This window comes from Carassius auratus, linkage group LG45M, assembly GCF_003368295.1.
Source record: "Carassius auratus strain Wakin linkage group LG45M, ASM336829v1, whole genome shotgun sequence".
Lineage (NCBI taxonomy): Eukaryota > Metazoa > Chordata > Actinopteri > Cypriniformes > Cyprinidae > Carassius > Carassius auratus.
Window position 1 is genome coordinate 733,811 of NC_039299.1, and position 24,935 is coordinate 758,745.

The 24,935-nt window shown below is 33.3% G+C and overlaps 1 protein-coding gene across 3 annotated transcripts in view; it reads right to left on the reverse strand.

Annotated features, from left to right (window-relative positions):
* Positions 1-785: 785 nt before the first annotated feature.
* LOC113068554 (gephyrin-like) overlaps positions 786-24,935 on the reverse strand; it is a 1,122,288-nt gene continuing 1,098,138 nt past the window's right edge. Inside the window, exons 9-25 of one of the 3 annotated variants that reach the window (XM_026241303.1) lie at positions 19,263-19,304; positions 17,421-17,495; positions 14,207-14,269; positions 11,642-11,684; positions 10,573-10,710; positions 9,781-9,873; positions 8,322-8,377; positions 8,125-8,244; positions 7,253-7,311; positions 7,020-7,173; positions 5,718-5,839; positions 5,093-5,180; positions 4,735-4,808; positions 3,676-3,740; positions 3,430-3,533; positions 2,882-2,978; positions 786-2,014 (exon numbers count right to left, since the gene is read on the reverse strand). In XM_026241303.1, coding sequence (XP_026097088.1) covers positions 1,881-2,014; positions 2,882-2,978; positions 3,430-3,533; positions 3,676-3,740; positions 4,735-4,808; positions 5,093-5,180; positions 5,718-5,839; positions 7,020-7,173; positions 7,253-7,311; positions 8,125-8,244; positions 8,322-8,377; positions 9,781-9,873; positions 10,573-10,710; positions 11,642-11,684; positions 14,207-14,269; positions 17,421-17,495; positions 19,263-19,304 — 1,527 coding nt within the window. In that variant the 3' untranslated portion in view covers positions 786-1,880. Of the gene's footprint in view, positions 2,015-2,881; positions 2,979-3,429; positions 3,534-3,666; positions 3,741-4,734; positions 4,809-5,092; positions 5,181-5,717; positions 5,840-7,019; positions 7,174-7,252; positions 7,312-8,124; positions 8,245-8,321; positions 8,378-9,780; positions 9,874-10,572; positions 10,711-11,641; positions 11,685-14,206; positions 14,270-17,420; positions 17,496-19,262; positions 19,305-24,935 lie in introns of all 3 variants that reach the window. The other 2 variants (XM_026241302.1, XM_026241304.1) reach the window with 2 other exon arrangements.

Below are 24,935 nucleotides of genomic sequence, written 5' to 3' on the forward strand. Positions count from 1 at the left end.
ACTCACTGTGTGCGTGGAGCGCCAGGTCTCTCTCAGCCACTGATGGGGAATAAAGAAGTGGTGTTTTCAATCAGGTCCAGTGGGCATGTGAGTGTCCACAGCTCAGGCGTCTGAGGCTAATGTGGATGAGCGGTGACTTCATGAGTCCAGTAATCTGCTCTAAACCCGACAGACCACGAGTCTGACCGACATCTGACCGTCTGATAGATTCCACAGCTACAGACTTTACAACTATGACTATTAAATAAGTTAGATAAATAATCAAATATATATATACACATACATACATACATACATAAAATGATATTAAATACATACAACAATATATTACAATATTAATATTATTATTCATAATAATTTACAGATTAAGTTAACGTAAATAAACATTGAATGTATGGTAGATGGCTGATATTATTACATTAATTATAAAAATATTAATATTAAATGTATATAAAAAAAATTTTAATTGCCAAAAAAGGCAATATTTTTAAATGTAATATTTAATTTTATTTAATAAGTAAATAATATTAGTTCTATAACAACATTTTTCAATTGCCTATATCCATTAATCTCAGTCATTCAACACAATTACCCATTTTATGTTGTGGAAAATGTTGCTGTTGTAGTTAATGAAAAAGCATAATTTTTCAAATAATAATGTTGTTAACTGGAATCACTGCTTTTTTGTTAAATACACCATTAAAGAACAGCTGTCCAAAACCGAGATCAATAGAACATAAAATACAAAAAAAAAAAAAAAAAACACACACACACACTTTAAGGAATTATGTTTTAATTCATTTTATTACAAGAAAATTCCACAATGCTCTTTTTATATAATGATCAAGGATTTTATTATTGTATTTTCTCTCATTAGGTTCTTATCGTTAAAGAAAATGGTATTATACAGATTTGTTCAATGTCTCACCGTTGCGTGGTCATATTCCGCAGGAGTGCTGGTCACATTTATCTGTACAATTCAATTGTTTTTTTTTTTTACTGTACATTTTTGTGTAGTTGATTAAAAAGGCAGTCAGCACTTAAATAAGCTGTTGTTTTTTCCTTGTCTTTTTTAAAGTATATTCAAATAAAACACTCGCCTGTGACTCCGCCCCCTGGGGGGACAGGGGCGGGGCTACACCAGGTCATGTGATTATAAGGAAGCTTCAGGGATTGGGTGACCAGGCCCGTGTTCCCCCGCACACGGCCTTCGTGCACCCACGCGTTTGGCACTGCGCACACAAACAAGACTCACGAGATATAAACGACAAGCAAAGCTCTTTGTGATGTCATAATGATGCCTACTAATGGGAGAAAAAGTAAAAGTGTCACGTCAATGACACGTAAGACAAAAAGTGCCACCCTCCAGAGTCCAGATTTCAAGTTGTCCTGATCCTTCCCCATGTCCGAAAACAGAAGCAGTCTTTTTAATTTATTTTTGCATTAAAATGGGGGAAATTATATATATATATATTTTTTTTTCTCTCCTGGCAGGCACCTACAGTTTCTATTAAAATGCTACAGCTATAAGATCTAGCATTGAACACACAAAGCAACTGCAATGAAAAGAACAAAGTTGCCTTAATAATAATAATAATTAATAATAATGAGAAGGAAAATGCAATAATAATAATAATTCATAATAGTACAGATTAAATCTTTTCATAATAATATTTTATAATTTAAAAGTATATTTTTTCTTTCTTTTAAATACATTTTTTTTCTCATATGTATCAAGGTTTGTGATCAAGATGTTGACTATACTTCAGCGTTATCCAAATCAATAAAAACTAGCTGTGCCGTTGCATATTACAGTCAATGATATGTGAACATGCACCGTGAACCACCGTCGCTCTCCGTCCGTCGGGACGCTTCTGTCATCATAGACGGCCGATGACCATGACGTCCACCACCTCGCCCTTGTGCAGCTCCACGTATTGCTCAGTTTTGGGAGGTAGCATCAGGAGTCCGTTAGCGCTGCGCATGCTCATGAGTCTGCTGCTAACCTGGTTCCCTAGAGGAAGACGAGATGGAGAAAAGCATGAAAATACTGCCTCCTACCAACATGCTGGTTTTCAGTTTTTCAACCAGGAGCTGTTATGGGCAGAGGAACCAACATGCATCTGCAAAAAATGCTAAAATGCAAAAAAAAAGCAAAAAAAAAAAGGAAAAAAATAAATAAAAAATATATATTTTATAATAAATAAATTAATAAATGTAAATCACTCACGTTAAGAAATTATGTTTTTATTCATTTTATTACAAGAAAATTCCACAATGCTCTTTTTATATAATGATCAACGATTAACGATCTCTCTTTATGATTGTATATGCCTAGCCATAATTTCTAATTTTCCTTTAACTTTTAACCTAATTTTAACTTAATTTACTAAAATAACTAAAACACTGAGAAAAAAAAATTATATATATATATATATATATATATATATATATATATATATATATATATATATATATATATATATATATATATAAACAGGCAACAAAATTACTAAAACTTTATATAAAATTAAGATGAAAAAGGAAAATATTAAAATGAAAAGTAATTTAAAACATGAATTAAAAAAAAACATTGTCGAAAAAATGGGAATGAATTATATAGATAAATCTAATTTAGACATATACATTTTATGTTGTATTTAACTCTGCTTTTTTCATGTTCTCATAAATGAGCTGTTTCTAATCCATTCTAATCTTATTCTAATCCTACTCAATCACTTGTGAGTGAAATGTAACAGTTTATTAGCCAATGGAAACCGACAGACATTATTAAGCCGCCAATGTATACTAGGCAAGATAACACGTCCGTTCAGGGAGACTTCTGTAATGATGATAATCATAATGATGATGGATGTGTAACCTGTGCTCTGTGCCCATGGCAGAGGTTCCTGATGGTGCCATGTCAAAATACACCGGTGATACTCTGGACGTGGATCCAGCTTCACATCACATGACAACTGAAACAATTCAGAACAAGATTTCGTTATTAAGGCTGTCAGTAGATTTGAATGTTTTTGCAATTAAATAACATATTCAGTTCCTATTCAGCAAAGAAAACTAAATTATATAACGGAACGCTCAGCAAATTATTAGAATTTTTTTTTTTTATTAATACTTTTATTCAGCGAGGATGCATTAAATTGATCAAAAGTGATAGTAATAATGTTACAAAAGATTTCTATTTCAAATAAATGCTGTTCTTTTGAACTTTCTGCTCATCAAAGAATCTTGAAAAAATTCAAATGTATCACTCTTTCCACAAAAGTAGCAGGCAGCACAACAGTTGTCAACATTGATAATAATCAGAAATGTTTCTTAAGCAGCAAATCATCAGATTAGAATCATCTCTGAAGGATCGTGTGACACTGAACACTGGAGGAATGATTTTAAGGTTGAAGGTGGTCTTACCCTGGCTTTTATTATGGTGGGCCGGGGGTCTAAGATTCCCTGCATCTTCCTCAAGGCAGGAATGACGAAGAGGTTACATGTTACGACCGCTGACACGGGATTACCTGGGAATCACCAGACAGACACAGAAGCAGAAATCATTCACCGATAGATGAAAAGTAGCCAAATCTGTGTGTTGAAATTACAGACTAGTATGTGTTTTGAGAAAAAAACGAACAAACCAATAAACTCTCTCACCGTCCCTACCTGGCAGAGCAAAGATAAGTTTTCGAGACCCATCCATATCAACAGTGGCAAATGTTGTGGGGAGACTAACGGAAGACAAACCAGAGCTCAATACCCGCGTGGACTGATTCTCATCGTTTGACACACAAAATCAGGGTGTTTTCACACTGGGGTGCAATCTCAGAGCAATCTGAGTCTTATTTATATCTGCAGTCTGCAGTTTGCATGATTTATACTGCATGTGATTGCTCTAAATGCTCTAATGTGATCTGAAGTGAGACTATTTTAGGAAACGGTCTGAATACAGTTCACTTTAAGTTTATGTAAACAAACAAACCAGTATTTTCTGCTTGCAAGTAACCATAATTATACACTCACTTTTGGTATTAAAACTATTCTATTCTATAATATTATTAATTTAAAAAAGTAAATATTAAAATAAAAATAAATAATAATTAATAATAAATAAATTAATCATTAAAAAATAAAATAAAATACTTTTTTTGTTCTATACTGATATCTAGGTTGGTTTTTGGAGTTTTTCACTTACATTTTAAATATATATAGAAAAATAAAATAGTATTACAATAAATATAATGTAATACATTTAATATTTTTATTTATCATATCAAAAAAATTATAAAACAAAATAAATGTTAATAAAACATGTTTTAATGAAATACACGTTTAAGATTAAATAAAACAAAATGTTGTACTATATCCAAGTTTGCTTTTTGAAGTGGATAAAGACTATAATATAATAATAGCATTAAAATATTCTATTCTATTCTATTCTATTTTAGTATTCTATTAATTTTAAATAAAATACAATAAAAATAAATAAAACATAATAATGTTAATACACTTTATTTTAATAAAATAGTAGTAAAATAAAATATTATGGATTAAATACACTGACAATCAAATCTGCTTTTGGAGGTTATTGTTTATTAGATTGTTCACGTTGTTTGAATTAAAGTGTTTGTTTCATTTAGCGAGGTTTCAGAAGTGGAAACACCCTGATTCTGCATTACTTGTACAATCTTCACGCAGATGTCACCTGCTTCTTCAAAAACTCACCCTGGTTTCATGAAGACACGACCAAAGTGTATCTGAGCATGAAGGTCGATATCAAGTACCTGTTTCAGGTAATCCTGTGAAAACATCCATTTACAATCACCTTCATGATCTGGTAAACCAGTGTATGACAAAGATTGATTTATTTTTTGAACCAAAGCCTGATTGTACACTGTATTCTCTTCTAAATCTCTTTGACGTGACAGACGTTCTACCATCCAGCCACTAGATGTCAGTATACAGCACTGATTACTCAATTAAACTCAAAGTGTTGTGCTTTACCATGCATCTTCCTAAAACACAGTTTGTCTTGATGAAGCTGTCAGCTAAATACACAGAGCGAATGTAAAAGCTCTCGTGCCTTTTCGCCCATGGACACGCCCCCTGAGGTGATGATGACATCAGCGCGGGTGATCCCCTCATTCAGAGCATTCAACAGGTCATCAGGGCTGTAACCATCACAGAACATGAGGCAAGTAAAGGGTTAATAGTGGTACAGCTACACACAAAAAAGGTACAAAACTGTGAACGGGGTGGTACCCTTTAAAAAACAGGTACTAATATTAACATTTTCTTTTACATAGCATCTTTAAAAGCAACTTTACACTGAAAACACCAATAATGATCGATTTGGTTATATGCACTCTTATATTTTTTCACTCTCAGACAAAAAGGTACAAAAGCTGTCACTGGGGCGGAATCTCTTCAAAAGGTACAAGTTTGTAGCTTTTTAGGAACTAATATGTACACTTTAGGTACTAATATAAACCTTTAAGCTACCCATATGGAGTCTTTAGGTACAAAAACATGTCTCTTTTGAAAAGGTACCACCCCAGTGACAGCTTTTGTACCTTTTTGTCTGAGAGTGATGTTTGGTTTAAACAAATATTCAATTTCAAACAAATATTTTGTTCTGTTTTTATGTCATCTAAATTGTACACACAATCACTCTTTATATTGGTGTATAAAGAGTGAAAGCTGCTCACTTGTCTCCCACGATGCCCAGGTTGATGGTGGGGTATCCGTGCTCCTGTATGGTGGCCAGCAGCGTCGAGCGATTGGAGTCTCTGATCTTACCGGGGTGTAAATCGTCCTCTGGGTTCAGCAGCTGAAGACACAACAGTTTGCTGCTCAGGAATTGCTTAAAAGACTTAAAGAGTAACTTTAAGCATTGCATTGTTACAATCAAGAGCAGATTTAAGTGATTTGGGGAATGGGGCCCTATACAGTTTCTCACATTTTGAACCTTGAGGTGCCTTTCTTCTTTCTTCACTGTTATGATGCTGCACGACCGTGTTCCTTAGTTGTGTCCATTTTCATAATTTTTTGATTTTTCATAATTTGATTTCTTTCATGTTTTAGAGCGCTTACACCAGTTATAAGTATTTAGAGTATGTTTTGGACACTAGGTGGTGCTCTGTGCTCACTTCCTCTAAGCAACTGTACACAATGCAAGGCTGTCTAATTATAAACTTTAAAATTAATTTATTTTTGGTTTATTATAATTACACATTTAAATTAAACTGATGGAAATGAAGGATTATTTCAATCAAATGTGAAGTGTGCTTGTGTGATAAGAAACGGCACATTATGGCCCTAATTCTGTGATTTATCTAATTCGTTGAATTCATAAAAACTTCATTTATTCATTTGTAGATAATAACAGGGCCCTATGAAATTTACATTTTTCTTTCTTTTTCTTTTTTTTCTTTCGAAATTCTGTGTTGTGCACTTTATATTTTCTGGTTATTTAATGAAGGCAAAACATTAATCTATTTTTTCCTTCAGTGAAACTTAAACAAACCCTTTAATTTTTGTACATTCAAACAGAAGTTTACTGTGTAAATAGGAATGTCACACAGACGACACAATCTAAGAGCAACACAAATTAGACCTGCTTTTTTAGCCTTTAAATAATGGTGCAAATACCAGTAATTTGATGAGTGCAAAGAATAGCCAACTTTTATAAATGCATATTCAGAAATTACTGAGTCCATGCCTTTTCAGTGCTTCATTGCATGTCTTCCTGTAAATCCTGACAGTACTAAAATTATTGAAATGTCAATAGATGCATTGGCCCAGGCTGTTAGTAAATCTAGCCCTTAATTTCTCAAGAAGTCTTACTTCTCAGGTAAACGTATCTATATTTAAGAATGCTTAGATATTTTTACCTGAAGCAAGACAAAAATACTAATAAGAAAATATGTTTTTTGCAGTGTGAGAAAGCAGGAGGCTGTCTAGGAGAATCAGTGGAGGTCTGAAAAGCAGTGTGTGTGTTGTAGTGGCACCTCGTTGCCTGTAGACATCACAGCCACGACTGGAAACTTCTGCACTTCCACCTCTGTGACGCCCACCGTGGCCAGCAGCCCGATCTCAGACGGGCCCATGTGAGTGCCTTTGGCCAGCACGCATTCACCACGCTTAATGTCGTGACCGATGGGCCTGCAGAAGACGGGACACACTCGTTCAGACGCATCCGAGACACACACAGTCACGCTGAGATACGCTCACAGGCGCTCACCTGATGTCTTGACCTGGACGAACTTGAACCAGAATCCTCACCTCGAGCTCTTCTGTGCCCTGGAAAATCAGTTTAGATAAGAAGAGACGGATAATAATTGACAGCTGAGGTGGAAATTCATTCATTCATATCATCATCAGTGAATAACATCTACCTGGACAGGTAACTTCAAATAATTTTGGTAGAATTTGAGTAAATTAAGTGCATTACATTTCAGCAATTTTGTATACTTGTCAAAAATAGATTAATATAAGTAAAAAAATTTATAAAAAAATTAATAAATATATAATAATAATAATAATTTTATTTTAATAATATAAATTTTATATATATATATATATTTTTTTTAATCTATCAAGGATGCATTAAATCCATCAAAAGCGACACCGAAGACATTAAAAATGTTACAAAAGGTTTGATTCAAATAAATGCTGTTATTTTGAGTGTTCAATACAAACAAAAATCCTGAAAAATAAAATGCATCACAGTTTCCACAAAAATATGTTTTGTGTTCAACATTGATAATAATCAGAAATGTTTCTTGAGCAGTAAATCTGCATATCAGAATGATTTCTGAAGATCATGTGACACTGAAGACTGGAGGAATGATGTTGAAAATACAGCGGAGCATCACAGAAATAAATTACTGCTTAATATATATTCACATAGAAAACAGCTATTTTACATCACAATAATATTTCACAATTTTTATTGTATTTTGGATCAATTAAATGCAGCCTTAGTGAACAGAAGAGACATTTGAAAAATCTTAACTGGCCAAGACTTTTGAAAGTTAATGTATATAAATAAATTCAAATGATCATATCATGTATTTTTATGTTTGATTAAAGAATCAGCAGGCTGTAACTCACGTCTTCAGACTCTCGCAGGAGTTCGGTGTCTTCTACTTGAACCACAGCGTCTGCGCCGCATGGAATAGGAGCGCCTGTGGTCACCCGCATCACCTGACCCGGCATCACGGTGTGTGTGGGCTGGAAACACACACACACGGATCATATTCCTCACATCTGAAGGTGGGTTTATCAAAAGATATCTTTTCTTTTCTCACCTGCTCTCCAGCCTGAGACTCGCCGATAATAAATCTGTCACCATGACCATCAGCCGCTGTCAGGACACAGAGACAACACTGTAGCAAAAACAGATTCTAAAAATGTTTTGATAACGTTCCCATTAAGTTATGGACTTGATACAATCTTATTTTGAATGTAACCTAAAACATTAAGGAAAAAAAATGTTTCAATGTTTTTGAACGTTTTGAAGCAAGTAGTAACACATCAGCTAAAACATTTAAAGCTGCAGTAGTTAACTTTTGTAAATATATATTTGTTTACATATTTATTAAACCTGTCATTATGTCCTGACAGTAGAATATGAGACAGATAATCTGTGAAAAAATCAAGCTCCTCTGGCTCCTCCCAGTGTCCTATTGCCATTTGCAGAAACTCCATCACTCCCTGTAAGAAACAACCAATCAGAGCAGCGGTCCCTAACTTTGTTTGTGTTCAAAATGTAGAAAAATGTATATAATAAATGAGTACACCATGAATCCATTTTCCAAACCGTGTTTTTAGCTTGTCCTGAATCACTAGGTTGCATCTATAATAAGTGTTTATATTCGGACTATTTTAGATTGCTTCGGGGGTACCGCGGCGGAGTAACCCAGTACCTTTGTGATTCTTCATAGACATAAACAGAGAGAAGTAGTTCCGGCTACAATGTTCTTCCGCAAGCAGTTCTATTTATTAACCGCTAGAGCGTCAAAAGTTCCCTACCGCAGCTTTAAAGAATGTTACATTTTATTCATTCTGTAAACATTATGGGAATGTTACTTTTGAATGTTCTCTGATGTTTTGAAACAACTACTTACATTAGCTAAAGCATTAAGACGAACATTCTAAGAATGCTTTGATGATGTTCAGATTAAGTTATGGACGTGTTCTCAGAATATTCAAAATGTCATTTTTTTTATGTGAAAACAACAACAACAAAAAAAACACTTAAGCCAAAACATTAAGGGAATGATACAATAAGTTTATGTAATCTCTGATCTCTCTCTGTGTGTGTGTGTGTCAATGAGAGCAGTGCATTAATACAGAACAGTGATTTGGATCTACCTGTGCATTTAACCTTTTTTAAAGCATACCTGCCAGTAAATCAGAATCGAGACATGGTATTAAAATGTTATTTTGAATGTTCTTGGAACATCAGGGAGATCTGTTACAGACAGACTGTCAGTAAATACTCATGAGCTCATAAATATGCAATTAATGCAAAATCCCCATGTGCTGAAGTTTACTCTGCACAAGTTCTTGTTATGACATTTCTAAGCAGGAAACTCCCATCGCGCACCAAGTCCATAAGAAATGAAGTATTTGACATTCATCCCCTGAGAGGCGTTCTGAGCGGCGCTCTCCAGTAGACATGAGTCATTTCTTCAATATGCAGCGCTGACGCGAGCACTAGAGCGTGAGTTAACCAGGTCTGTCATCGTGGAGTCATGCTCTCACCTCTTACAGCGTAGCCGTCTTTAACAGAGGCAGGGAACGGAGGCAGGTTGTCTTTGGCGTAAACGTCCTGAGCCAGAACTCGACCCATGCCGTCTATGAGAACAACAAGATTTATTAGCAAATAACATGCATTTTTTAGACCATGGAATAAACAATAAAAACGGTAATTGGCACTTTTTAATTTCATTAACTTTTTTTTTTAAATCAGAATTTCAATTCTCGAACAATCTTGCCTTTTTTCACAGAATTGCATGTTTATTTCTTGCAACTAACAGGTATAGACTCATCGATTCTTATGAATCATCATTTATTTAAATAAATTTTTAGGCTCATTATTCTGTGTTTAAATCTTGCAATTCTGAAGATTTTTTTTCTCGAAAATCAGAGAAAATTCTAATTTAGTTTTTCTCCTGACATGAAAAAAGTAATTGCAACTTTTATTTTACAATTCAGAGTTTTTCTCGTACAATTCCAAGTTTATTAATTGCGAGAAAAAAAACTCTGAATTGTGAGATAATTTTTTTTTTCTTGTGGCAGAAAAAAGCTTTAGCCCCATTATTATAATTTTTTATCATGTGAAATTTTAGGTGAAACATCTGAGGTGAAGTTGATGCTCTACATTTATTCTTTCTATTCTATAAAAACCAAACATGAGATATGAAATGTTCCTCTGGATCTGCACACACACACACACACACACACACACACACACGCACACAGCATCCAAAACATACTTTATAAGAATATCTCACTAAAAGAGAAATCACAGACTCAATGCAGAATGTGTTGTACCTCTGTAGTTAATGATCTCAGTGCCCAGAACTGCGGTCATCTCCAGCACAGTGATGAAGGCTTTATCCATAGAGGTGAGAGGAAACGTAGACATACGGTGTCTCCGAGCCACTTTGGTGATGTCCACCGCACTATGACCTACACACACACACACACACACACACTTTAACCTCAACATTTCATTTATACACGTGATGCTCAACCGATGTGGGGTTTTCTGTGTCTGATGCTGATATCTTGAGATGCCAACATAAGCTGCATTTTGTCACATAATTGTATGATAATAAACAGCATTGAAAAATACTGAAACTGAATGAAGTTTCTTTTACATAATATTTATGGAGTGTCCATGTAATCTTTTTAAAATTGTATCTAATTGCAAATAGTTTGTGCTCTTAAATAATTAATAAAAATGTATTTAATGTATCTAATAAAGATAATACTTTCATTTTTTATTAATATTTTGAATTTAGTTTTTATTTTTAAATTTTCCATTTAATTTAAATTTTACTTAAAATTATAATAATTTAGCTGTTTTTGTCATTTAGATTTTTTTTTTCAATTTCATTTTTTAAGTTAAATTAAATTTTTTAAATATATTTTTTATTTTAGTTAACATTGTAGTTCAAATAATTTTTTTTCATAGTTTTGGTTAATTCATTTTAAATAAGTATTTTTTTTTAAGTATTTTAAATTGCTTGTTTTATTCTTGTGATTATTTTTCTTCATAATTATTTTACTTTCTTTTATGTAAAGCACTTTGGATTTGAACATTGAATGTGTAGAAAATGTGCTCTATAAATAAACTTGCCTTGCCTACACTGAATATGATATTATTATTGCGCACTATAATTAATAATAATTAAATATACTGAGGAGCAAATACTATTTACTATTAACTACTATTTAAATTTAGTGCAAAGAATATATATTTAATATTAAGTGGAAATAGTTATACACATGTATCTGTTTTGTGATACAAGGGACCAAATGGAAAAGTCATTTACACAGATTGGGAGAGCATTGATATTTCATATCACATGCATGTCAATTTCATGAAGAAACATACTTGCTCGTAAGATGTTTTCTTTGCTGCTGCATCGCGACTGCACCTGAAGAAAGAAAACAAGGGATGAAAGAGAAATACCTGTTAATATTTCATTTGTGTGTTTTCATGGAGCTTTTATAGAAGTTTGCCACTGAACCCCAGAAAACAAAAAGCAATGGAACTCAGAGACGAACATGGAGCCGGGAATTATGGGATGTAATGAGTAGAAACAGAGAGATTCACTACTGTTCAAAAGATTGATGTCGGTAAGATTTTTTTTATGTTTTTGAAAAAAGACTCTTCTGCGCACCAAAGCTGCATTTATTTGATCAGAAATGCAGTGAAAACAGAGAAATATTATTACAATATAAAATAGCTGGTAGCTATTTGAATATAATTTAAAATCTATTTTATTTCTGTGTTGCAAAGCTGAATTTCCAGCATCATTCCTCCAGTCTTCAGTGTCACATGATCTTTCAGAAATCATTCTAATATGATGATCTGATGATCAAGAAGCATTTTTAATTATTTTTGAAGTTGAAAAAAATTGTGCAACGTCATATTTTTTGTGGAACGAATTTTTCGTTATACATTATGTATTTTAGGATTCTTTGATGAACAAAAAGTTCAATAGAACAGCATTTGTTTACAACGTTACTGTCACTTTTGAGCAATTTAATGCATCCTTGCTGAATACAAATATTTTTCATAACTGACCCCAAATTTTTAACCAGTATTGTATCAGTAGTGTGACTGACCTCTGACCTTGTCCAAACTAAACATAATCTGATCTAAACCTCAAATCTGAAACCAGTTTGCTTCCCATTTTATCCAATGAAAGAAAGAGACCAAAAACTTTGTATCATCTTGCAGGAATGTACCCTACTCCCATGACATGAAACTTCCTCTCCTCTTCATTTAGACATTTTTCTTTTTTAATAACACTATTTTTCTCCTGTTGTCCTTTTTGTAACCTCAACATGTTGCTCAACCCTTGACTGGAGCGGTAGTTTGTGAAGACTGTACTTGTGAAAAGCACCCTATAATCAGTGGCAGGAAAAGAGCACTTCAGTGAGAGAGAGATGGAGTGAAATGTTCCTGAAGAACTACAGATGCCCGAGGAGAAGCTGAACAACTGGAGGAGGAGAGAAAGACAATTACGAGAGCGAGACTCTGAACAGCACAGAGCTCATGAAACACCACGGAGAGACGCACAGAAGAGCAGTGAGCAAATAATAAATCAATCAAGATGATGATGTCAGCAAAAGCCCTAAAACACAGTAGCTTCTGGAAACGGGAACAAACAAACATGCAGGGGATTCATTTAGGGAATCTGACTCTTTTTTTTTTTTTTTTGTAGCTTTGAATTGCACAGGTTTAATAACAGGCACTTTTTAAAGAAAGAATCACTATTTAGTGGCTTTTCATGCCATAATAATCTTTATGTCAGATAATACGCTCAAAAAAATAATTAGGCCTAAATCAAATACATAAATCTAAGATTTTTATTTGTAATTTTTAAATCCATTTGCATTACAGTTTTAGTATATAATAAACGTATAAATGAAACAGTTCAGATTTCTGTAATAGTGCTAATAAACTAAATGCAATTTAAATACACAGGTTTATATATTTATAATTTATAAATAAAATTTGTTTCAATTCCATTTATTTTAACTAACTTTCCATATTCATGTTTTTAAGCTTAATAACATTATACATTTAATTGCATGAAAATAAAAATATAATAAAAAATAAAATAAACAGATTTATTTGAGTACAGAAACAGACTAAACTTAAAATGTATTTATGTACTTACAAAAAAAACTATGACCTGATTTTTTCATTTATTTAATTTAGATATATAACCATTTTAATTTATGTATGACTGAATTGTATTTATGTAAAATAAAATACAAATTTAATTTAATTTAATTTAATTTAATTTAATTTAATTTAATTTAATTTAATTTAATTTAATTTAATTTAATTTAATTTAATTTAATACAAATCTGTGACCTGATTTATTTATTTATTTATATTGAGTGCAGAAATCGTAACACTTTCATGTACGACTGACAATTAAGCATCACATTCAGCTTATTAGTTTATTTTAAAACTGTTGTAAAACAAATTTAAATACACAATTAAATACACAAATCTTTAATTTAGGCCTAAGTATTTTAAGTGTATTATTCTATGTAGTAATAGTTAAAAAAAGCTATTTTTTTCCTTGCATTGTATTACTTGCATTGATTTAAAATATACAATAAAACACAAATTTGTTCTCTACTCATACAATGAGAAATCACAATATCATAAGAATGATGGCAGCGACAATGACTCAAAAAGGAAAAAGATTTTAAAATAAAGTTCAGTACTTTTAAGCACCCTAGTTTTGAAATGAAATCTTCATACATATCATAATTTAATAATTTATCTTATCACATTCAAAAAAAAAAAAAAAAAAAAAAGAAGCATAAGGAAGATAAGGATAAGGAAATGCTAAAAGAAAGACATAATTGCAAATAAGTGGAAGAAGACAGAGTTTGGCATGTGAAGGGCTGATTGTTCTGGGATAGTTACTCGAGAACTGAAGGTCCTATGGCCACGGCGATCATCTTTAAGCACCTCCAACCTACACTGGAGCTTACGGAGATAAAGTCATCAGTTCATCAGTTACAAGCAACAGAAGAAACAATCCAACAGAGAACAGAGCGACAGGCAACTCAAAGATACACCGACAGATAGAGAGATCACAAGAACTAGAGGTTGTTAGTGAACATTTCATTTAGAATATCATCTAAATCTCCAAGAATAATACAAGTTAAAGTACTGATAAGAAGAAATGTAGCATCACATCACTTGCTCATCAATGGATGCTCTGCAGTGAATGGGTGCCGTCAGAATCAGAGTCCAAACAGCTGATAAAAACATCACAATAATCCACATGAAATCCACACCACTCCAGTCCACCAGATAATGTCTTGAGAAGACAAAAAATTGCCTTCACGATGGATTTATTTCTTACAAAAATGCATTTTAAATTTAAACCATTATTTTAGGTCAAAAGACGAGCCCCACAAGTCCATCTCATGTTGTCTCTCACATTAAAATCCACCTACATATTTGTTTCTAGCGGTTTCTGCTTGTAAACAGAGCTTGATCTATGCAGATTCCTCTCTTGATTCAGACAAGGCATCATAGAAGCATTATTATTCTCATTCTGACGGCACCCATTCACTACAAAGGATCTATTGGTGAGCAAGTGACGCAATGATGCTTTTCTCCAAATCTGTTCCCATGAAGAAACAAACTCATCAACAAACTGAATAACCTGAGGGTGAGTATAATGTCAGCAAATCTTCATTTCTGGGTGAACTATTCCTAGTCAGACAAAATAGTTTACATTAAATAATCAAGCACACGTACACACCATTTGAGGTGCAAGTCCATTTTGGCCAAAAACATTTTTGTAGGATTTCTTAAATGGTGACAAGTATAAAAAGGCAATTATTCACAGGTGCAAACATTCAATCTTAATCCAGCCAAAAATCCGAAATAACATTAGAAAAGTAGTAGTACAATGATGTAGAAATACAAATTATCCACTAGCTGCGCATTTTACTGAATTTCCTTTTTACGATACATAGGAATTGAAAAGGTATTTTTACAGAGGAGAAGAGGTGATTTGAATCGTATCCTGTTGAAACGAGAGGCTTATTGGATCTATAAATTAAAATGTGTATTTTGACCACTGTTTTTTGTTAAGTAATGTGCCTTAAGTCACTGTATGTTGAACTGAGCTTTTAACATGAGAATTCATACTGAAAAATTGTTGTTGTAATGAATATTTGCTGTTTAGTACGACTGATTGGTTTTTCTTATGTTCATTGATTGAGATTGATTGTTTGCACCTGTGAATTGTTGTCTATTTATGTGTGTGGGTTAGTTGTGTTAGTGATGGTTCAAGACATACTGCTGGTGTCATTTATAAGACAAAACCACGTGATGGAGCTTGTACTGTGAATGAAGACAGAGACAGTGTGAAAATTTTGAAAAAAAAAAACAAAAAAGTGTAATGTCGAGCTCAACTCACTCCTAAAGTGCAGAAGCATCACTGGAAACTACATTTACTCACAAGCATGTACTTTAATTCACACATGCACATTCTACTGCAACAAACATGAACTATTATGCCATTCAAACTCAACTGGAATTGATATTTATGAATATGTAGTGTTCCACTTCATTTAGCATCCTGCTTTAAAAGGCTGCTGTCTAGGAAGCTCATGCTCACTATATTTGGAACAGAACTTTGTAACAGGGATGTGTTTCCTACTAGCACTGAGGTGTGTTATTGATGTATTAATGGGATTTTCCTGCTGTATTATTAGCATGTGTTGAAGGCAGTTACACAACAAATCTGACTAATACAATGCTACACATGCACACAGACAAAAACATATTAATTACTGTTAACTAAACATTGAAAACAAGTATTGTTACTTGAAAAAAAAAAAAAGTTAACTAATTATTTTTTTTAATTCACCTAGATGCCAGGCAACATTCTTATTTTCTACTACTAAAGTACTAAAATAACAAATACAAAAAAACTATTAATAATAAATACTACACATTTAAAATAAAAAACTAAAACTGACAACAAATAAACAACAAAATTACTAAGACCTAAACTAAAATTAAAGCGAAAACAGAAAATATAAAAATAAAATCTAATTCAAAATTATCAAAAAGTACTATATCAATGACACTAAAATAACTTCAAGACACAAACACCAAACATACTACTGCAAACACAAACAGCATCACAAAAAGAGAACGAATGGAGGTGAATGAGTTTGTCAAAATATCATTTTGTTTGTAAATCGCTTTGGATTATAATTTTAGCAAAACGTACAATGTTCATGGGGTCATACAGCATGCAACCATCAGCGGCAGACGTGCATCAATCTACAATGAAAAATTTTGGTATAGGATTTACTTTGCTAGAGAATTTAGCAAATAATTACAAAGAAATGGAAAGTAACATAGAATTAAATATGAAATATCATATATATTATACACTTATATGAATGTTTTTCATATAACAAAATATATTGTAAATATATGCTAAATGTATGTTGTAAACAAACAGTAAAACTGGATATTGGATATTTTTTTTCTGGAACACTGTAAAGTAAGATTTTTATTCAGTTGTGTTCACATGCATTACAGACAAAAATATATGGACGTCAAATAATTTTTAAACACTTTTTATAATATGTATATATATATATATATATATATATATATATATATATATATATATATATATATATATATATATATATATATATATATATATATATATATATATATATATTTTATAAGTCTCAGTTTTTCTACTTTAAAATTTCACATTTAATTCAATGTTACATGTCATTTCTTTATAATTGTTTGTGATAATCACTAGCAATTTCTGAGTGAAAATAGTTTCAAGACCAATTTTTAATAACTATAGAAAATATTTTGGTGTAAATTGGCTTAAAGAAATAATGCTAACCATACAGTGTTTTAGCTTAACTTAAAAGCTAAACTAAATCTTTAAACTCACTGATACCTGTTCTGTAGTGACATGATGGTTAGTAGATGTTAGTAAATCTGTCATCATTGTGGGTTGTGTTCAAAACAATCCAATTTTTTTTCTGTATTTGAGTCATTTTATTAGCTGTTGGTGCTAAAGTCATGTTTAAAGGATAAATTTGTCTCAATTTATGATTGAAGATGAGCTCTTTACCTGGTCCAAGGTAGAGTACCTTGACTTGAGTGTGATGACCTCATCCAGGTGTGCTCTGAACTCTCGCCGCGACGCCTGGAGGAAGCCACAGGACAGTCATTCACCCCAAACACACACGCACGCACACACACGCGCGCGCACACACTCACGCACGCACGCACACGCACGCACGCACGCACGCACAAACACACACACGCGCGCACACGCACTCACACACACAAACACACACACGCACTCACACACACGCGCGCACACACGCACACACGCACGCACTCATACACGCGCGCACACACTATCCATATCCAACAGGCGCATATACACAATCCATCTGCATTCAATCAAACATGTTTATGAGCATGCACTGCCACAAACACACAAAAAATAAACACACACACACACACACACATATACACATACTCTCTCCAGCAACACACTATATTAAATTACACTGCTGTGATGTGCACCAGTACAATGAAAATATGTCCAGATGAGCAAAGTGAAAACTCACCCACATTTAAAGCAACTTAACAGATAGAATGCTGTATGTCGTGACTCGTGAGTGATAAATAAGAACAAACCAACAGAAAAGAAATCATGGAGCTGGAGAAATCACTCGAATCAGGCTTCTCAAAGCACAAGGGCTACTACAGTGATGGGAAATAGGTTTTTTTTTCAAGCTAAAAGCTATTGAGAGTAAAACTAGAGTCAAGCTACATTACAAGTTACTAACAAAAGTGACAGAAGCTATAAAAGGAGGTAACATCATAATAAATGTATAGAGTCATATGAACTATTTTTTTGTCTCTAAAACAATATATCAGAGCAGTACAACCTGACCATTTTTTTTTACCATTTTTTTAATAATTAAAAAAAATAATAATAATAATTATATTTTATCAGCAAAATATAATATTGTGCATCCCTATACATAACTGAATACTAAACAAAAACAGCAACAACAAAAACATGTAAATGAACTGCAGCACATAATATATATGTTTTTCAGTATAATAAATAAGCTTCTAATTTATTGTACATGTATATTGTATATAATTTTTAAAAATGTATTAAAAAATAGCTACTTTTTAAAGACATCAATGCAAAATGACAAAAATATTATCCATTTGTTACTGGAAAAACATTTAACATGTAATAAAAATGTATACATTTTTATCAATTTTTATTATTATTATTATTTAAATAAAGAATAATATAAAGCTTGCAATGTCTGGCATATGGATGGATTATTGATTCACAAATTATTTAAGCAATCAACTTTAGACCAACTAGAGCTCATATAACTGCCCTTTTAGATGTCATGTGTGTTTTACAGAGGTAATAACTAAAAGTTGACTGATACAGGTTTTTCATCGGTTGAAAAGGAAAATCTGGAGAATTAGTTGGTTGATAAACTGCTGATATAAATAATACAATATAGTGTTCGCAATATAATGTACACAAAATTGCTTTAGATGATCCTCAAAATAGCCAAATATGATTAATTAACTGGCCTGGTTGATACTACCGCATCACTAGTAAGAATCACCCCTATGGCCACACATGCATTAAAATGTTGAGAAAAAATAACATTAGAAATGCATTAAATAATGTAAAGGAAAAAAATATATATGATTATGCTGATGAATAAACCAATGAAGTCAAAACCATTTCAAATATGAAATAATATCCCAAAAATTGTCTGTCGGTCATTTCTGCACTTGAGAAACGCATGCATGACAAGACAGGAAGGGTTTCAGGCAGAGCAGGAAGCAACAGTCATCACACGCAGGAGGAAACATGTGGCATGGCAACATGTGGAGGTGCAGACGCATGCAGGAATACCTCAGCAATGCTTAGGGTGGATGAAGAGGAGGGAAGCCGCGCCTGGGTGCCACGAGAAGGGGGAGAAGAGAAGACAATTAAATAAATGAGCCAGCAAAGCCAAGCTGAGACACACACTGCTGCCCCCTGCTGGCCCGGAGGACTGCAGCAGCACCGCAAGCCAAAGCAGCTGGGAACAGAAGACATTTAAATATAGCAGAAACTACGCTAATACAGCGCTTGCACTCGTGTGTTTGCTTCTGATCTGGGATTTGTGCTTGACATTTTCAAGACAAGTTCATGTTTTTTTCTCTTAATATTAACCTGAGCTCATTTACTTAGTGGACAGTCATTTCTGATCCCTGTAATTATGAGATGAAAATCTAAATATATATATATATATATATATATATATATATATATATATATATATATATATATATATATATATATATATGTATATATATATGTATATATATATGTATATATATATATATATATATATGTATATATATATATATATATATATATATATATATATATATGTATATATATATATATATATATATATATATATATATATATATATATATATATATATATATATATATATATTTTTTTTTTTTTTTTGATTGAAATTATGAAATACTAAGTAGGAATTATGACTTCAAAAGCTGAAATGATGACAAAAAGTAAAAATTCAGAAATAATGAATTGAAATTATGACATAAAAATGTGAAATTATAAAATGAAGTAGAAACAATGACTTTATAAGTTGAAAATGATGACAAAATTATACATAAAGAAAAAAAATCATAATAATGACGAATAATTGTAAGATAAAAAAGTTAAAATCATGTCTTTAAAAATCTAAAATCATTAAATTATCCAAATTATGGCATACTAAATAAATACCATGCCATAAAAAGTGAATTTAGCTAATTATGACTTTAAGTGAAATTAATGACATACTAAATTGACAAAGTCAAAAGACACGAAAAGTAAAAATGATGACATAAAAATTCATAATCATGATAAGTAATTTTGAATTGGTAAAATTCAATTTTCAATTGGTGGCAGATTCATTGATCTGATTTGTAGGTTTTCATACAATCTGCTTACGTGCCAGTGATGGTTTGGTTTTATGGGCTGACCTCAATGCTTACTTTTTTCCTAAAAATCGTACATTTTTGTACGACTCACATTCTGCAGAATCAATTCATATGAAATGCCAACCTAACATTTTTTCATAAGATATAATGAGCATAAAATTACACAGACACATTGGGCAAATTAAAAATTTCTAACAGTTTGAAGTACTTTTATTGATACTTTTTAACACTGAGTGAAATATAAAACGTTATAACATTTTGCCAATTGTGAATTTGAGGTTTCAGCCGAAATAGTTTTGGAGTGCCAAAATCATTGAGCTAAATAGTGATGTTTAATTAGCATTTCTCTAATGTCATGTTTTCATTGTTCATTTGAGTGTAGATGAAATCAATTTGGTTAATTTAAATAAAATGTATTTTCCATTTCGGTTTTCAGCCAAGTGCATCCTGAATTTTCGGTTTTGACTTTGAATTTTACTTTTGGTTTATCACTAGTTATAATCAACATTTCTCATCTTACTTAAGATGGGATTTGTAAATGTTTTGCCTTTGCAATTTTTACCTTCACTACAAAGTATAAATGCAGTTTCTGTCATTTAGGCCAAAGTGAGTTATCTTAGGATCACATTTAATGTTAAATGCTTGTTGCAGAGAAAAAGTAAGTCATACAAGTTTTAAATGAGTGAGTAAATAATGACATTTTGGATGCACTCTCCCTTTAAAACCGCTTATAATGTCTGGATTGGTTCCCGAGCCTCAGATTTGACCCTCTGTAGGGAGCGAGGGCGGCTAACAGGACACACACATCTGCTCAAGACTGCTAATGCACAGCCAAGCGGTTTCTGCCACCATGTGTTTAATAATGCTTTAGTATGTGCTTCTGTACTGCATCTATCAGGATGAGAAACTAAACCTCACATAATCTGGGGACACCATGATGCACTAAAGCAACTTCATTTTCATAACAAGCTAGCATCAAAATCGGGCTAAATAAGCAGTGACCTGCATGTCTTTATCAGCCAAGTCGAGTCATTTTAAACATCGGTCTACAGCTAAAAGATGATAGATCAAGCGATAAAACATCACAATAATTCATAAAAAAAACATCACAATAAAAACCAATCAATAATAAAACAATATAATAATAATAATAATATTTTCTTTTATAAAACATAAGCCTAACCCTGAACTAAAATGAAAATCTATAATAGATTTAAGCCAACACACTGCAAGCATTTACTAACTGAACTTATTGTCAAAAGAGTCTTAAAACATTATTTTGATCAAGATTTTTATCAGACTGGATTTTAAAACCCTAAAGTCCTGAAAGTATGTTATCTAACATACTCATAATTCAGCCAAACATCAGAAAGAACACAAGATCTGATCTTCTACATCTCATCCGGTTTGATGAATGCACAAAATATATGAATATTTACACACAAATGGACACTGTCACATTGGACAAATTGCCAAGAGCAAATATGCATGACTAATTATGCAAAAACTTTATATACAAAATCACAGCCAAAAAAACATCAGCACAAAAAGACAGACGGACTGATGAATGCAAACCTCACAGCAACAAGTTTTCTGTGCAGTGATTGTTTTTCTATATCACACTCTTTATACAACACAATGGAATACACACACAAACACACGACATAATAATAATTAAAAAACAACATTTAACATGATAAACATCCAGCACTAGATTTGTACAAAATTCGACTTCTACAAAACAAATTTGAATTATTAAGCTATTAAATTGATTTTAATTAATAATTTTAAACACACATGTAGTCTGACTCAAGAAACATCATATGCCAGACAAAGAGTGAAGACTTACCATCATCTACATGAAGACTGAGATCTCACACACACTGACACAGAGAGGAAGTGAACACACACACACACACACACACACACACGGATGGAGAAAGAAGAGGAGGAGAGAGAGAGAGTGAGAGAGAAAGTGGGAGAGAGAGAGAGAAGCCCACAGAGACAGAGCAGGCAGGAATTATAAACCGAGAATTAGAAGGAAAAAAAGGAGGAGAAAGAAACAGAAAAATGGAGAGAACACACACACACACACACGCATACCTACTTAACCACAATGTGAGGACGTATGACTGGAAACCCTACCTTTAGGGACACCCCTTTCTGAAGGGTCTAGAGACTAAAGAAAGATATGACTGCACTTCTGGAGAATCTGTCATCACAAATATCACTTGATTTGATCAATAAAAGCCTTCCTTAAAGACCTGACATTTTACCTTCACTTTAGGGACATTATTTTATATGTCGCTTTTGGGGACATTAAACACAAACTCTGATCAAGTCATACTTTGAGGACCATGGTGATACACAAACTCTGGTTAAGGTATACTTTCAGGACATTGTTGAGATGGTATATATTATTTATCCTAAGAAGACAGAAGTAGAATATTACAATTCAAAGTTCCAATACTGGACAGTGAAATCAAGCTAGTGCAAAGATACAGGTGTGAGAGAGTAAACTGGGTTTCTTCTTTTCAGCAAGATCACTGTAAATGGGTAGCCTACATGTTTTGTCTGATTTGTAGCTTGAGATCAAGTGCTTTTGGCTGCTCAGTTGGGGAATGACAATTAACATTCAGAAATGTTATTGACTTGACTGATTGACTATCAGAAGCAAAAGATGAACAGAATTGAGCTGAATAATAACACTATTTTCTTTAATTTCAACTGCAAAACAGCTCTACATTAGTCATTTCATAATTGTTGACATTTGCAAGTTATTTTATGTGTGTGAAGCTCCTTTGAAACCATCTGTATTGTATCATGCGCTATAGAAATAAAACAGACTTCACTTCATGGCAGAGAACCTTTCACTGACCGAATCTGCATCCCTCTAGTTAATTTAGCATCGACTGTAAACTAATCATTATCACAAAAACATCTTAAGGACTTTTCCTCACCAGAGTTATCTTTGGCTACACACTGGGGTTTTAAGACATTAGGCATGTTCCTCTGTAAAGTGTAGTAATTGTCAAAAAAAACTCTATACAAATAAAAATAGTGATACACACTCTCCGATTAAATGACCCTTTGGGGACTCTAGCGACACACACTCTCCGATTAAATGACCCTTTGGGGACTCTAGTGACACACACACACTCCGATTAAATGACTCTTTGGGGACTCTAGCGACACACACACTCCGATTAAATGACCCTTTGGGGACTCTACTGACACACACACACTCCGATTAAATGACCGTTTGGGGACTCTAGTGACACACACACACTCCGATTAAATGACCGTTTGGGGACTCTAGTGACACACACACACTCCGATTAAATGACTCTTTGGGGACTCGAGTGACACACACACTCCGATTAAATGACTCTTTGGGGACTCGAGTGACACACACACTCCGATTAAATGACTCTTTGGGGACTCGAGTGACACACACACTCCGATTAAATGACTCTTTGGGGACTCAAGTGACACACACACTCCGATTAAATGACTCTTTGGGGACTCGAGTGACACACACACTCCGATTAAATGACTCTTTGGGGACTCTGATTAAATGACTCTTTAATATTAACAGTCTTGGACACATTGTGTTGAAAGTGCACATTGCAGTTAATGACAGAACTTCAAAAAAAATTTTTTAAAGAACAACAATGAAAAATCAATTAACTTGGAGGTGGGAATGATTCTCACTGCCCAACTATCCTCTGTACTTCCATCCACCCTTCTTCAAAATCTCTCTACTTCCTCCTTTACATTCTCTCCTCCCTCTTTAACTCTACTCCTCCCTCTTCACTCCTCCCTCTCTTTATCCTCTTTAACTCTACTCCTCCCTCTTCACTCCTCCCTCTCTTTATCCTCTTTAACTCTACTCCTCACTCTTTTTACCCGCTTTACTCCTCCCTCTCTTTATCCTCTTTACATTTACTCCCTCTATTCCTCCCTTATATTAGCTGTGCTGGACATGGGCTGTGGCTGGATGTAACCGATTGGTGAGAGTTGCCGTGTGCAGACGAGAGAAGCTGAAAACTGAGATGTGATGTCAGACACTTTCTGCTTCCTGTAGTGTTGCTCATGCTAAGTTTGCATACTTTACTACAGCTGAAGTGGAATAAACGCATTATTTTCCAAATACAGATAATTCAGAGACATTTTCATTCAATACATGCACTAATGTTTGTACAAGAATAAAGTTCAAAATAAGCCTAAATACCAGTGAAGTGGGGTCTATCGCAACTACATGAAAAGAGCTTTTACTGTTATAAAGAACAGATGTGATCCTTAGTGGAACTGAAGGTGTGAGAAGAAAAATGAAACACTCGTGATCGTTGTCAAGCAGTGTACTCTGCCAATCGTGGATTAGCTGTGTCATCATCAGAGCTCGTGAGTCGCTCTAGAGAATCTGCTCTATCGGAGTCCTCCTGCTCTCCAATCACTCTAGTTGTACTCTGTTGCCTTATGGCACAGTCACGGGCGTCGCTGTCTGAAGTCAGACACAAGTTCTAACCGTCAAGAACTGCTCAAGTTAGCAGCTGATCGTTCTGTGCAGCACTGCATGAAG